Source organism: Typopeltis vanoorti, chromosome 21, assembly GCF_054136105.1.
Source record: "Typopeltis vanoorti isolate ZY-2024b chromosome 21, IOZ_Tvanoo_1.0, whole genome shotgun sequence".
In the NCBI taxonomy this organism is placed as follows: Eukaryota; Metazoa; Arthropoda; class Arachnida; order Uropygi; family Thelyphonidae; genus Typopeltis; species Typopeltis vanoorti.
This window is the reverse complement of record NC_143569.1, coordinates 48,663,256-48,680,310: the sequence shown is the minus strand read 5'-3', so window position 1 is coordinate 48,680,310 and position 17,055 is coordinate 48,663,256. Positions and strand designations below refer to the sequence as shown.

Here is a 17,055-nt window from a genome sequence, read left to right as displayed (position 1 = left end):
AACGAAAATGTGACTGCCATACTAAAGGCAAGAACTCCCACCACTATAAGGCAAGTTAGGAGATACTTGGGAATGATCAACGTCTACAGGAAGTTCATTCCCGAATGCTCCAAATTAATGGAGCCTATAGTCAGGCTCACAAAGAAGGGAAAGAGATTCAAGTGGGGGACAGGAACAACAGATTGCACACCAACTTCTAAATCTAGCTTTAACTAAGTCGCCTGTCCTATTTTACCTCAAGATGGGTCAAGTGTTTTACCTCTCAGTTGATGAATCCAACGACACAATTGCCTCTGTGGTGGAGCAGGAAGAAGCAGGGGGGAGGGTTTAAGCCAATCGCTTTTATCAGCAGGAAGCTTTCCTCCTCTGAGCTAAATTATTCTGTAAGTGAAAAGGAGGCGCTTGCTATTATTTATGCTCTGAGGAAGTTTAGGTATATGCTATTGGGACAACAGCTTGTTTTACGTTCTGACCACAAACCTCTGTCATTTATATCCTCAATGAAGGATAAAAATCAGCGAATCATTAGATGGGCACTAGAAATGCAGGAATTTAACTTGGAAATGAAATACATCCCAGGTTCAGCAAACGTGGCCGCGGACTATCTGTCCAGATCTCTGGATGTTACACGTGGTAATGATACCAGCCATAATGAGGAAATAATCTACTCTATATTCAAAAAAGAGGAGTTAGGCAAGAAGGGGAACACCTCCCTTGAACATCAAGTCTGGGAGAAGTCTCGCATAATGGAGGAGCAAAGGAGGGATCCAGTGTGGGGAGAGGTTTATGAGAGAGTTTTGAGAGGAGAAAGGTCCCCCGATAAGTATTCTTTCCATCAAACCTTGTACATTGATCCAGATGGGCTCTTATTGTCCAAACAAAACAATGCAGGGAGATGGAAGGACAAAATCATAGTTCCAGAGGTCATGATTCCATGGTTGCTATACACCTTTTATGACTATGACTTGGCAGGTCACCAAGGGGTAGAACCTGGAATAGAGTGCGTGATCGTTATATATGGAAAGGAATGAAGGGAAATGTAGCGCCATATGTAACCTCTTGTCATCTATGTCAAGAAAAGTCCAGCATTGTGGGTAAGGCCTCCCCTCCAATCCTTCCCAAGCCCCACACTTCCTTTTCAGGATGTAGCCATGGATACTGTGCGCCCATTGCATATCACCAAGAAAGGAAACAGATATACACTAGTGGTCATAGACATGTTTTCACGATATCCAGAGGCTGCAGCAATTAAGGACCAATCTGCCCGAACAGTGGCATGCAAATTTTTTAAGTTAGTTGTTTCTAGATATGGGACACCACAGACACTTCTCTCCGACCAAGGTTCCAACTTCACAGCTGAAGTCATGTTGCAGCTGTATAAGTTGTTGAAGATAAAAAAAACTATTCACCACACCTTATCATCCTCAAGGAAATGGAATGTGTGAGAGATTAAACAGAACCTTAAACCTTACTTTGTCAAAATTATCTGATAACCAGATCTTGAATTGGGATACTTTCTTACCTCACACATTATTCGCGTGCAGAACCGCTCTACATACTGCCATCAGAGAAGCCCCTGCCATTATCCTCTATGGATTTGAGCCAACACCTTCCCTAGTGATTTCAGGAACTCCCATATAAATTCAGGATTTCCAGATATCGACGACTATCTCAATAGTCTGATAACCAATAACAAAATTGCATATGAGATGGTAACCCAATCCAGTGAAGCTTGCTCACAATGGGCAAGGAATTATGCCAATAAAATGAGAAAATACAAGGATCTGAATCCCGGCGTCTAGTCTTGCTAGAACAAAATTCCGTTAATAAGAAAGGGGGGAAGTTTGGGAGGAAGAAGGCGGTTGGACCATATGAGATTCAAGAAAAGTTATCTCCGGTGACATTTAAAATAAGAGGGAGATCTAAGCAAGGAAAATCCTGGATGGTCCACTCTAATAGTTGAAATTATACAAGACAAGATCTAATAGGTTGGAGATTCGATGGAGAATGTGTGCTGAGGAAGAAGAGCTACAGAGGCGGTAAGAAGAATAACGTTAGATGTCAAGGAGAGCAGGAGAATCAAGTGTCAGACAGACAGTTCTCCAGGTACGCTCGGTTTGGAGAGTGCATTGGGGCAAGTATACCAAATGAACGAATGTCAACCAGGATGGAGGAAAGGAACTATGAGAACCAGAACAAACTAGGTATAACCTTAGGCCCCGACAAAACGGTAGGGTAGATGATAGGGAGTTCATCCGCTGAGTGAACATACCTCTGATGAACAGAGCTCTGACGAAAGGAACATAACCTGGGATGCATCTCGGACAGCTAACCGAGGTGCGAAAGAAGGCATAAGTAGGGCAAATAGGAGAAGGAAACTTAAAAACAAAAAACAGTCAGGATAAACCACGTAGCAGAATTCAGTACCTACAATTTACCAGGTGTTTCTTCAACAAGCAGCAGGTTCCTGAAGGAATGAGGCGAGAAAGAACAGAAAGTATATCAGTTGACAGGAAGGAATCCAGTTACACCAATAGAAAGCTATATGACAATGCTATTAAAAACAAGGGCACACTTTACTTTTATAATCTGGGAAATCCACAGCATGAAGAGTGCATAAGGAGCAGGAAATCCTTGACAAAATTGAAACCCAGGATGTAAGAAAAATTTTATGAAATTTTTTTAAGGAGGGAGGGAATCTTTGTTAAATTTGTGATCCTTGTAAACTTCATAAGAGAATTTACTTGATCACAATTTAACAAGTAAAAACCTTATTAAGAAAACTGTGCTTGCATCTGAGTATAATATGAAATAAATATATTTGAAAGAAATAATTGTTAACTCTTATAAGAACATTAATTGTATAATAATAGAAAAATAAGATAATTAATGTACAGTAATTAGTCATAGGATGTTGTATGTGAGAGGCTAGTTTTTGCACTTGAAATAAGAGATTAAAGATTCGAGTTAATTCTTAGAAAATTTTGGAAAGGGGATTAATTTAATATAGATGACAGAGAGGTAAGCTTAAACAAAAACCAAAGTTCAAGGTCATAATTACCGAATTGAGACTTCGTCACATGTCAGTCGTGTGCACGCAGACCGCATGAGGTTTTGGCAGAAAAACGTCACTCTAATTGTCAGTGAAATCGACTCCAGTAGGGGAGGGGGGAGAGAAAAGAAATTGAAGAAGATGCCGGTAGGAGCTCATCGTATAAAAGGGTTAGGAATCCCCCCCCCCCACACACACACACGAGGCTTTTTTTTTTCCTAAGAGTTTCTTCACGAGTCTTCATATAGGTCTCACTTGGTTTTCCTGAGTGACGGGTTAGGAGTTTTTTCCGTTTGACACAATAAGGAAACAAAGTGTGTGGGATTTCGATTCCGTGTTCCTATTGTAAAAAATGAGGAATGCCGTTTAGTTAAAAGAGAGAGAAGATAATGTAAGTGTGTTTTATCATCCAGTGATCGCAATGAGAGAAAGAAGTCTATAAAGATGTCAGTGCCCACATGGTGAATTTCACAGCCATAGAATAGATGATCCTATGTGTGTCCTCAATAAATGGAGCTAGCTGAGGAATTAGATAAGTATCAGATCGACATAATAGGGGTGACTGAAACAAAAAAGACAAAAACTGGTGAGATCTTTCTGAGCAATAAATACAAAAATGTTATATTCAGGCAATTACAATCAAGGAAAAGTAGGAGTAGCCATAGTATTCAACACAAAATACAAAGCTAATCTTCTTGAATGGCAGGTAGTCTCAAGTAGAGTAATGTGGGCAAATATGAGGATGGGAACTGGACAATGAGATTTATTTGTGCCTATGGTTCAACAGAAGGTTCTACTAAGGTAGAAGTGGAGGAATTTTTTGAGGCTTTAGAAAGAGCAACTGACACAATGAAAAAGGAAAAGTTGGTCCTTGTTGGGGATCTAAATAGCAGAGTAGGAAATGATTGTCAGACATACAAAAATATTTTGGGAAAATTTGGAGAAAAGAGCAAAGCTAATAATAATGGCAATACCTGTTGGATTTCTGCTCAAGACATGGACTGGTTATTACTAACACCCTGTTCCAACATAAAAATGTGCAGAAATTCACATGGAGAGAAGAGGCAAGGAATAAGAAAAGTCTCATTGACTATGTTATTGTTGATAGTGATGTTTTCTCCCTGGTGCAAGACACCAGAGTGTACAGAGGATTTGAAATTGGAAGTGATCACTATTTAGTCTTGAGTAGGATAAAACTGAATTTCATATTGAAAATAATGACATGTAAGAAAGTTTTAAAATGAATAAAAGTTGAGCAGCTCTCAGATGTGAACTGTAGACTAAAATACACAAAGCTTATTGAAGAAAAAATGAAAGAGTTTGAAAACAGGAACCAAACTATGGAGATTCAGTGGCTGGGCCTCGAAGAAAACTCTGATTGATTCAGCCAGAGAGGCATGTGGTGAGGTTGTCTGCAGAGATAGAAAAATCAGAACTCCATGGTGGACACAGGAAGTTAAATAGGCAGTGAAGGAAAAGAAGACAGCATATCAAAAGTTCCAATCAAATAAGTCAGCTGGTGCTCTTGGAAAATACAGAGACAAATGTAAGAAAGCTAAACACTGTGTAAAACTAGCTAAACAAAAGTCATGGGAGGACTTTAGCAAGAACATAGAAAATAAATATCAAGAAGGTGGAAAAATATTCTGGAGATAGTTGAAAAAGCTTGAGAATGGAGGAAAGAGTGCTGTAAAAGGAGTTAGAGATGATAAAGGTGACATGAAAATGCGAGAAAAAGATATCCTTGAAGTTTGGAGTAATTACTTTGAAATACTGCTAAATGAAACAAGCAGTGATAGCACAGTGGTAAAAAACACTCAGGACGAATTCCCGATTATTGGAGTAGAGCTCTAATAGTACCCATATATAAAAAGGGAAATAAAACTGAATGTTAGAATTACAGAGGTATTTCCCTACTGAGTGTTCCTGGCAAGATTTATGCAAGTATACTTGAGAAACAGTTGAGAAGAATTGTGGAAGAAAAGCTTGGTGAAGAACAAGCTCAAGCCAGATAGAGACTAGCAGGATCAGATATTCACTTTACGACAAATAGTTGACAAAGCATGGGAATATAACAAAGATCTGTATTTAAATTTTGTAGATCTGGAAAAGGCATATGACAAGGTGCCAAGATTAAAGCTATTCAATATGCTACAGTTATATGGTGTCAATGGAAAATTATATCAAGCAATACTTAGTCATTATTTGAATTGTAAGTCAGCAGTTAGAATTGAAGGAAGTAAAGGGAGACGGTTTAATATTAAATCTGGTGTGAAACAAGGATGTACATTATTATGCCCTCTGTTATTCATTATCTATATGGATCACATTATGAAGGAAAGTGGTATTAAAAATGACATCAGAATTGGAGATGTTAATGCCAGCTCTATGCTTTATGTGGACGATGTTATACTTCTAAATAAATCCGCTACAAGTTTTCAAGATTCCCTGACTAAATCGAATAACTGTTGTAATAGATATGGTATGAAGGTTAGCAATAAAAAGACAAAGACAATGAAAAAAAGTAGAATCGTTGAAAATGTCAACTGCGTTGTGAATGGAGAACCTGTGAAACAAGTAAATCATTTCAGCTACTTAGGCACGATTTTTAGTGAAAATGGTAAATTAAATATGGAAATAGACAACAGAATCAACAAAGCTGGCATGGTAAGAAGTCAACTGAATAAATTCATATCTAATAAGAGAGAAATTAGCCAGAACACTAAATTAGCTGTATACAACACAGTGTTCAAACCAGTTTTAACTTATGGATCTGAGAGCTGGGTCAGAAGTAAAACACTTGACCAAAGACTAGAGACCGCAGATATGGGAGTCCTGAGAAAGATTATAGGCTTGAACAGATGGCATCAATGGCAATATCATATTAAAAATGAGGATATTAGGAAAGAACTTGACATTGTCAGCATCCAGGAATGAGTTAGCAGAGCTAATCTCAGGTGGTATGGTCACTTAAATAGAATGGGAGAGACAAGATTAGCAAAACAAGTGTTCTCTGCCAGGTTGGCAGGAAAACGACCCAGAGGAAGACCAAGATATAGGTGGATTGATATGGTACAAAGTGCCTTAGGCGATAGAAATATAAGATCTGATAATGTTGGAGTCTTGACAAGTAACAGACTGATTTGGAGGAAAATTGTAGATAGGAAGTTAGTAATGATGTAAATTTTTCATGTAGTTCTATCATATCCTGTACACCCCCTCGAGGGACATGGCAGGAATTTGATGATGATGACTACACTATATAGGATTGACAGGCCTGTCATAATGTTAATTAGGTTTCTATGAAATTACTTGCTGTGACAAACCACACATTTAAAACCTTTAATAAAAAGATAAAAATTAATGACAATGAATTTAGCACAAAGTTTACATTTCTTTATTGGCAAAATTGATGGTGGAGTCTGAATATTTTCCTTGATACATAATCTCAAAATCCTTCTACTGCAGAAAGATTATTTACAGGATTTGGAAATTATCACAATTTATAAACTAAAACATGAAACTCTCCATACAGATCTTTTCTGAGAAAATTTAAAAAATTTAATTTAACCAAGGAAATGAATAACAAATTATGAAACTTGCTGACAGGCTTAGATGTTGAACATTATAATTTATTTTAACAGTATTACAACACAAAAACTAAATTAGAAAAGTTCATTGACGCTTATATTTTTCTGGATTTCAAACCAGCATCCTAGGAGAGCACAACAACATATTACAGTTCACATGTCACAATGAGTAAGTGAATTCAATTCAAACTGTAATGGAACGAAAGATCTCGTCTTAAATTTACACCCTCTAACACTGTATGAAAGAAGTTAGTTTTTTAGAATACGATCTTAAGATGACTGTCTTCCAAATTTTGGCAGATTAATGCAGCCATACTTGTTAAGGTTAGGAGAATGCTTCATAGCCACTGCTGACTAAAAATAGTCTCTCTGACCTGTAATGAATTCTATATAACATTGGCTTTTTTCCATCTAAGCCTGTGTGAAACAGTGTCTCCAAAGTGTGATCTGTCAATCCTAACCTGCCACAATAATGTTTTAATGTTTTTGTTTTGGTATGTAATACCGTTAAAATAAGTTGTGAAGAAATTATGAAGATCATATTTGGTACTCTTATAATGCTAAATAATATGAGATCAAAAACAGCTGCAAATAAGTGCTCTAAAGGAGAATTAAACAGCAAGTTGCTATCTAAATTGAAGAGAGGAAAAGCAAAGTCCTCTGATCAATTTAGATATGACGGTGCACATCACATAAGTAATGTGCAGCACCATTTACAGGGACTCTAAACAAGACCTATTATCTCTCTCAGAACCTCAAATGGCAATTTCAAAAACCAGTATTCCTCCTATTAGTTATCTGAATTACACACTTCCTTCCATCATAAAGGTGATATCTCTGCATTCATCTGATTCTGAAATGCCATAGCAAGAGTTATCAGTAATATTAACTTATGGTGAAATTCATGTCAGCTTTGACACTTGAGAAAATTCCTGTCTGGAGAGAAAGAGAGAGCAAGAGCTACAAATTACCCTCTCTCTTTCCTAAGAAGGAAAAGAAACAGGAAAGTTTTCCATTCCGAGGAAAGAGGAAATTATCTCTCTCTCACTTTTGAAACCTAAGGTTAGTTCCACCACATTTTCTGTTCTGTACTCCCCATTTATTTACATGTAGTGGAGTGCGAGTCATAACCTCGAAAGGCATACAAAATGATAGGGAGCCAATATATACTGCAACTGAGGATCCAGTATTACTGTAAAGAAAGCCACCCACAAGACAGAATATGAGACCAACCAAACTAAATGACAATGCACCATGATGCTTCCAAAGCTGGTAAATAATAATGATTCTACTTACTCTGCCAGACCATGTTTGTAGGGAATCAAAGTACAGTGTTAAGCAGGGAGCACTGTTATGGTCACATATGGACAGGATGCTGTGTTCTGTGTGGGAACAGTGCACGCCCCTTATTTTGTAATTAACCTTCTAACACTGGCAACTAGAATAGACAATATAAATAGCACTGCAGATCAGAAAAAAATTTCCCACAAAAAAGCAATACAAAAACGCAAGAAACATTAAAAATACCAAAGAATCATAAAAATGCATCCAAAAAGACAAAAAATATCAGGAATTCAGACAAGTGCACACACAAAACATTTCATACTTACTTCAACAATCACCACTTTAAACATAAGTGATGTGCAGTAGCATTTATAGGCATCTAAATGACCTATTATCTCTCTCAGAACCTCAAATGATACTCTCAAAACTAGTGCCCCCACATCAGCTATTGGGATTACACACTTCCTTCCATTCCAAGGGTGAGACGAGACCTCAGCATTCATCAGACCACTAGAATACAAGGAAATACTTGCTATCATCCCAATATCCTATGCCTATTGCTGACCAGCTATCCTTCTAAATATACTTTATTATACAAATTCTACTCTTGATATACTGTAGAAATTGTAGATAAAGTTATAGTTATAGAATATAATTTGTCATTTTTAGTTTAATCTATTCTTTCCTTACTCCAGCCTTCTCAGTTTTCTGACGTGTTCTCTAGCCTCATGGCATCACAATGCCACTAAGTGAGATGACCTCCATGATTTCTACTCTTTTCCATATATCCCACATTCCACCCAAAATACCAATCACAATTCTTTAATTGTCGTTGGTTTTTTATAACAAGCATGCAAAAACAGTCTGAGATAAAAATGCTGCTTATCCTAAAGTGGCCCAAGTTCAAAATTCCTGCAGTTTGCAACAGCTGTAAAACATTAACAACTTCAAATCCAACTCTGAAAGGACAAAGCAGAAAACTTGCATCTTGCTCCAATGGCAGTCTAATTTTCTGGTCACCCAAGACTATTCAGAAGAACATTTTACATTCTATATTTAAATCTCCCTTTCTTTCTTTCTCTCACACACACTTACACATGCACACAAACACCCAGAGATTATCTCATAACATCACCCAAAAATGCAGCTGGCCTCACATCATTCTTCTCCTCTAACAACTGTATAACAAACCAAGACAAATCACCTCCAAACAATACCAGAAACAGTTCATTGTATGCCTTCTCTGATCATATGATTTTCTGAAATAAAAAGACATCAGAATAGCCCTTAAAAACCCATCAAACTATCATCCCATGTCCTCAGCCTTCTTTAATTTTTCTTGAAAATAATGAGGGAAGATCATTAATTGCCAACCACACCATATGGAAGCCCACTCATATTGGTTCTGTAGAGCAAAACATTATCTCTGGATACACACGACAGAAAAGTTTAGAGAAATTCATTGTTCTTGAAATTTCCACTTGAATGGGACTAACAGGGATATCTGCTCACTAAACCACCATCTTATGTCTGCCATCTACTCTTTGCAACTGGTTTACTTCCTTTCTGGTCATTCACTACCTATTGTGTTGGATAGTTTCCTCTTCATATTTCCTCAATAAGTTGGTGCAAGTATTTTAGGGCTCTGTACTTTTTCTCATCCCCATAAATGATCTTCTCTCACTAATTTCAAATCCTGTTTATAAGTTCACTGATGACAGTATACTCCATCCCTCTTCTTCAACTGAGAACCCTTATAGTACTCAAAAGTTCCTAGCTTCAAGACCTTTCATAATGAATGCCTAAAACACTTACGATTCTTTAGTGCAGCAAGGACAACTTAGTAAATTTCAATGCTACCAGAACAAAGTCCTGTCTTATTTCTAATAAGAAATAAAATGATATTTAGATCTCCATGCAAAATCATATCTTTTCCTCTTTTCCTAGAATAAACACAATTTGGACAATTATGTCCATCAGCCTCCAGAGCTCCAAAATAAGTGTCCCAAATGTGAGAATACTATTCTCACATTTAGGATTGTGCACCAAAAACCTTCCTAAAATGCTTGATGCTATCTAGAAAAAGACAATCTACTTAACAGAACAGCGCACACACACACACACACACACACACACACACACACACACACACACACACACACACACACACACACACACACTTTCTCTCTCTCTCTCTCTCTTTCTTTAACTCACTCCATTCACTTTCTCATAGACATGTTTCTACCATGCATCTCTTCTATAAGTATTTTTATGGGTGCTATTCTGCTGAACTGAGTTCTATCATTCTTCCACTATCCTTTAAGGACATAGAACATAAATGAATACTTCCTTGGTTTCTTGGCATACATTCTGTGGATATGTTTTCAAGAAACACATCCATGGATTCCTTCATTCTCCTTAATCACTTGCTCACATGGCATTGTTGAGCTATTGATTTTTTCAGCTTCATGTGGTTTATATATTTATAAACAGATATCTTTGACTCTTTGCTTTGAATTTGGTAGGCATATATACAAAGTAATCAGTCACAGAAAATAAATAGACCTCTTATTTCTCTATCAGTATTCTTATCAGGTTATTAATGCAATGGACCTGTGAAACATGTGCCAAAGTAAACAATTTTTTTAAAGCTCAAAAATAAATAAATAAATAAAATCAATTAATACACACACACACACACACACATTAATTTTATATACATATACATACACACCTTAACTTCAGCCTCTAATATTTTCTGCCTGTTGAACATATCCATCAATCTTTCTGAATTCTTCATGTGAACATCTCTCAAATAAGATATGTCAGCTTCAATTCTTTCAAGTTTTTCCTCTTCTCGCTGTAGCATTTTATCTAATTGCTGAGTTCTCTTCTCTGCTGTCATAGTTTCTTCAGTTAAAGTTACCATTTGATTATGTAAATCCTCCTGTTCATCCCGTCTCTGTTTAAGCCTTAAATAAAATATATTGTAATTTATAAAATGAATGTTATAACAGACTATCTAACAATATCTTTCATTATTTATTTATTTTTTGTTACCTGAAGACTTAAACAGGTTATATTACACATTAAAACTTTTATAATAAACTAGCACTTTTTTGTTATTTACGCAAGTATTGTTAGCAAACAATGCATATCAATTACAAAAACTTTTGATAAACAAATCTTATTTAATTAAGAAATAAACCAAAACTTTTTAACATTCACACAATTCATGTACCTGTCATAGAATTTTAGATCAATATAATGTCATTATCACAGTGTGTACATTAACTAGCTACTTTTTTAAGCAATATTATGTTGGTAAAAAATTATGTGCTAAATGCAAATTATTGTTTTTATTTATTTAAAAATTTTTTTTTTTGCATAATATGAAAACTCTGCTCTATAGAGACCAAACATGGAACACTTTCAAGTCACTTTAAGCCCCCCATATGAGTGGTGATCTCTCTCTCACACACACACATCGTGTGTGTGTGTGTGTGTTGGGATGAAATTAATACCCCTTTTATATCCCATGGGCTATTAATATCCCATCTAAAGAGAATCATGAACAACCATGCCCAAAATGGAATTCGAATTCACAGCCTGTTAGTTAGACAGCAGACATGCTAACCACTCAACTGAATGGGATAGTTTATGCAGGGAAAAATCATTTCATTTCTTAATATTGTCCACCACTTAGAGCAGTCAATTTGATCACGTTCAAGTCTTATTTGTGTCTGTAGATCACAGATCAGAAAATAATTCATATGAAAGTATATACAGACCTATAACTGAAAAGAATATTGTAAACAGATTGAATTATATATCAATCACACCCACATAGAAAGTTTCATACATGCCTAATACCTCACAGCTGGGTGTGTGCAGGCATGTAATATCTAGCCCACACAAAGAAGGAATAGATGCATTTCTTTTTTTGAAGCAGCTTCTCTAACACTAAGTAGCCTTACTGTGTGTGTGTGTGTGTGTGTGTGTGTGTGTGTGTGTGTGTGTGTGTGTGTGTGTGTGTGTGTGTGTGTGTGTGTGTGTGAGAGAGAGAGAGAGAATGAATGAAAGATGAGGAAGAGAAATTTCTTTGATATTTCATGAAGATGTTATTAGTTAAGCAGTGGAAAGGATTTAAGGTTAGTGAGAGGCAATTTATATACAGGAGGAAGATAGTGGGTAAAGTGCACATCCTGTGACTATTCACAATAGTGAGGAAATCTGAAAAGAGAAAACTTGGAAACCAAATTGTAAAGGATAAAAGCTAGACTATAAGATGGTGGTTTGATAGCAGGCCTCTGTACCATTCCTGAAATCAAGTGTAACTTAATGAGTTTCTCCAAACCTTTTCATGACTTATGTCAAAGTGTGGATGGCAATGACTAGAATGACATATACAAAACTGTTGGTCATTAATTAGCTGGATAGTCTCCAGATGGTAAAGAATTTAGTTATTGAAGCCTTTCTTTGCGATTCCCAAAAGAACAGAGGTAACAGAATTTGAATGATATTTTTTGGCTGACTTATCACTTTACCACCGTCCCCTTTCTTTTTTTCTTTTTCTTTTTTTTTTGGAATGAGCTGAATATATGCTTGTTTCTGTGCTGTAGGACAGATACCAGATGAGGAAGAAAGATTAAAAAGGAATGTAGGATAGGTGTTTAGTTCTGTACAAGTTGTTTTAGGCACAATAGGAGAATTCAAGCTATTCGGAATTCTTCTATTTTCTTTCTGATGAAAGACTAATGAAAGCATGGAATGAGATGTTCTTGGTAATGGGAAATAATTTTTCATAGTCATCTAGGCAGGAGATACAAGAATGATGCCAAGAGGTCTAATTATTTTGGGTAATGTTACAACGATGTTATTTATTTATCATTTTTTATCTCTGTAAAGATATTGTTTTTTTAACACTGAGTGTTAATTTCACAAGAGTTCAATTCTGATTGGTGCAATAACTTTTAACTATTTCTTTTAGAATCCAGGAAATTACTCATGACCAAATAAAAAATATATACATTATAAATACAATTACATAAATAACTACAAAAATAACTGGATCCAAGGCCTTCTAAAATAAGTCTACACTTCAGAGATTTTTTTACCTTAAAAGAATAAAATTATTCATTTTCTGACTCATTTTATTGCTGGGTTGCTTAACACATACTTAATCATGCCTGCCAAACTACCTTGTTTTCACAACAAATGTTCATTAGAGTCAGTTTCTTTGGTAAGCTTTTCTGAAAATACAGAAAATTGACTCTTCTTTTCCGTGGGATCCTTTTTTTTTTAACTCCCCATTTAGTATACAGCTGCTCCAATCATCCTCTCTGCCTCACTGGAGTACAAATATTCTTACCTCTTGCAGTTCAATATGATGTACAAATTATTAATTTTTGTACCAGAGAAAGACAGTTTCTTCTAAGTAGAGCGCTTCATGTTTAGCCACTTTACAATTTCAGATTTTATGAATTTTCATTGCTTTTTTCCAACAGACCAACAAAGAAATCCAGCATCCTTAAGATAGAAGATGAAACTTTCCATTCAGCGTTTCTTCAAATGTTGAATTAGAACGTTTACTCAAATATATTCTTTTATTTACTAAACACCTGTTGACTAACACTTCCAGTTTAAAGATTCACAGTTCTACGATGCCTTTTTGGAATCTCCTATAAATATTCTCCCAACTGTCAAATTTTCTTAAAAACTTTCTAAGAACAAATTTCCCTGATTGCTGTTCTCAAATTTTCATTCTCTCTCTCTCTTTGTTTTCCACATTAGTCTTGAGCCAAACACTCGCTCTTTCTTTCAGCTGTCAATCATCCATCAATCTCCTTGGTGAGCATACACACTTCATGGAAAGTGAAAAGTTACTTAGTAATGGCTGACCACATTGTCTTCATTAGTGTAAAGAGAATGTCTTCACAAAGAACAAAAGATATCTCAACACTTAACAATTTTATATTAAAATAAAGAAGATTGAAACCATTACAACTATCAGAATCTAGTAAGTGCATACATTTCAAATGCTTTATATTTCATCTTAACATAATAGCAGGCACATCACAAGTGATGATCATGTGTGTTACGAAACCAAAACTAATAATATACTAACCTACATAGAGAAACAATAGTAAAAAGATTCATAATTGTAAATTATGATTATTTTTACATTGGTATATCATCAGGATGAGTGAGAAAATGGGAACATGGAAAGGCACAATTTGCACCTAATGGCACTGGAAATGGATAACTTAGAGATTCAATCTAAAAACAGTGTCATCTCACTTAAGAATGAAGTGGAATAACACATAAATCTCTGGATGCTAATATCACAGCCAGAACTATTAACAGTACTGCATGAAGAATGGATAATAACTTCCCAAGGAACATGAGCCTAAATGTGTGATAATGGCCAAAGTTGGGCCTACACCTTATATAAAGGATAATATTTTGATCTTTGTCTGTATTTTTAGGTGTTCTAATACTTTTGGCAAAATAGTGTATTTGTTCATACCAATTTCAAAGTGACTGACTACATGTACTGAGATAACACTACAAAATCTAATGATACTATTCATTAGTGTCATTTAATGATTAGTATCTTCAATCATTAGTATCTCATTAACAAATACATGTTTGTGCATATGCACAGATTTGTATGGTAAACAGTTATATCCTCCCAGCTAAAAAAAGTATTTCTTTAGATGCTCAGGCAATAATGTGTGTTTCCCCTAGCCAGCAAAAATTACCATCACTAGCTAATGTAATCTACAAAGGTCATTAACTTCTAAGGAACAAAGTCCCAAAACATTTAATATTTACCTTCATTTAAAAGTTCCCCTTTAATAAACAGCAAACTGGACTGATTTAGTTGAAAATCAGTCCAGTTTGCTATTTCTCTAAGTTTTTCAGCATAGGTAAAAAAAAATAGTACATCATCTGATTCTTCACCTGAAAATTGGGGAAAGACCTGTTGTGGGTTCACCGTACGAAAGAATTCACTATCATTCATTTCAGAGCTTGATGTAACAGCCATAGTGATTAATGAATTACTAATTTAAATAATACAATCCTTCTATTTAAAAAAAAAAAAACTTTTATCTTTGCCTGATTCCAGATTATAACCAGTTCATTGCGATTTATTTAATTTACTTTCTAAAATTTCAGGGAGTAATTCCACGATTATTATTACAAAGCTAAATTCAATCTCTTAACTTATAGCTGTTAAAATACTTCTTATCGATTAAATCACATCCTGTCGACTGCGCTATTTTGTCGTGACGTTTTCTCTTCAGGTTCGAATCCGCCATCTTGTTATAAATCACTCTTATCAATAAAACAACTAATTGCATATTGATCACTGATCCAAAAGTAGGGAAATTTATATTTACGCTGCGCCACCCTATTTTCAGATTAGTCTATATAAAATAGTGGGATCAATTCTTAATTAGTTAGCAGTCTCCTCATTTATATAGGCCGAATTATTTAATTTTCACACGGGGCTCCCGCAAGATTCAAATATTTATGAACGGTGCAATAAAAAGGAACTCAGGCAAACACAATATTTAAATTAACAAACAAAACATTTAATATATGGTTATATAACAAATACATGAATTCCACTTCTAAATATGACAACTCAGTCAAGTTAGTACATCAGGTCAAGTCATTCATATTAATTCAATCTTCCAAACTTTCACATACAAATTCACAGTTTCAGAATCACAAAGTTTCTTTACTCAATTTATTACAATAGAATTTCTTATTTAATCAATTTCCATGCATCTCTCAGCTACACTCTATGATTAACTCATAACAGGCACTAATCACGGTAGATATCATTTCAGTGTAACTATATTTTCAACTCTCAGCCTCGATGATATGCTACAGTTAATGTTAGAAACAGCGCAACGGAACTAATACTCAAATCTTCATACACCAAAATAAACTAATATGACTGTCCTTACCAGAAATAATCTTCAGTACTTCCAATATTTTGTGAGCACACTTTCAAATTATATTTATTACACTTGCGAAACACATTTATAAGAATTCTCCAAGGTTATAACTAAAACATTATTAATCGCGCTTTATAACTCCAGACAACAACTATAGGGTACATTAATCATTCTTGTTTATCACTCTTCAACTAGTTAAACTCCGTACAATTCCTTTTATGGTAGTATAGAAATAAGTCGTAATTCTAGACTGACTGGATTTATTCAGAATTCTTCATTGAATGTCCAGTTCTCTAATTATCCGATTACGGCATTAATTTCCTTTTATTACCACTGCTGATTTTGCTTTCAGCCAACTATAAGATTCACTTCATCTTTGCTCACTTACTGTTTCCATGAATTTCTGCCCTTGAGAACTTTTATTTACCTTCACCTCTCTTGCTTGTACCCTTCCTTCTTCCCGCTTCAAAATCCAAAACTCCTCTACTTCTTTTTTATCGTTTTTTCTTTTTCCTCCAGTTATCGAAGCTCACGCTCTGTTCCACTCGCGCTCTCTTACTTCATGCGTTTCCATGACAACCAATAAACGTAAACATTTGCATTAACGTTACATAATGCTATACCACTACATTGAGTTAATGAAAAACAATAAATAAAATGTTAGAGTTACTTAATCAACTCTTTCATTCCGTTTATAAATAATAATAATAAAATTTACGTTACAACATATATATAAGCTACGTTAAATTATATACATATAATTGTTCAATTAAATAATAGTTGATTAAATTCAGAATCAATACATAAATAATAATTCTTAAATAAAAGAATAATAAACAACTTTTATACAAGTTATGATTAATATATGATATACAATGTTAAATGTGAATGAAAAACAAAATATACAGAATAATTTCATTCACAGTTTAACATGTCCATATTTGTGACCAACTCTGTGACCAATGTGAATGAAAAACAAAATATACAGAATAATTTCATTCACAGTTTAACATGTCCATATTTGTGACCTAGGCTATTAACGTGAATGTGATGCAACGTTTGCACGTCGAAAGGTGTTCTCTTCATGAAGCATTAGTATATTGTGTCTAATTTCAGGAATCACGTGAAGCCAAAAAACAATCGTTAGTTTTTAACA

At 35.0% G+C, this 17,055-nt stretch overlaps 1 protein-coding gene across 1 annotated transcript in view; it reads right to left on the bottom strand.

The window, feature by feature from the left end:
• Positions 1–17,055, bottom strand: part of LOC150094836 (coiled-coil domain-containing protein 39-like) — a 350,814-nt gene that overhangs the window by 215,678 nt on the left and 118,081 nt on the right. Inside the window, exon 10 of the mRNA XM_090411364.1 lies at positions 10,661–10,898. Coding sequence (XP_090267490.1) covers positions 10,661–10,898 — 238 coding nt within the window. The remainder of the gene's footprint in view (positions 1–10,660; positions 10,899–17,055) is intronic.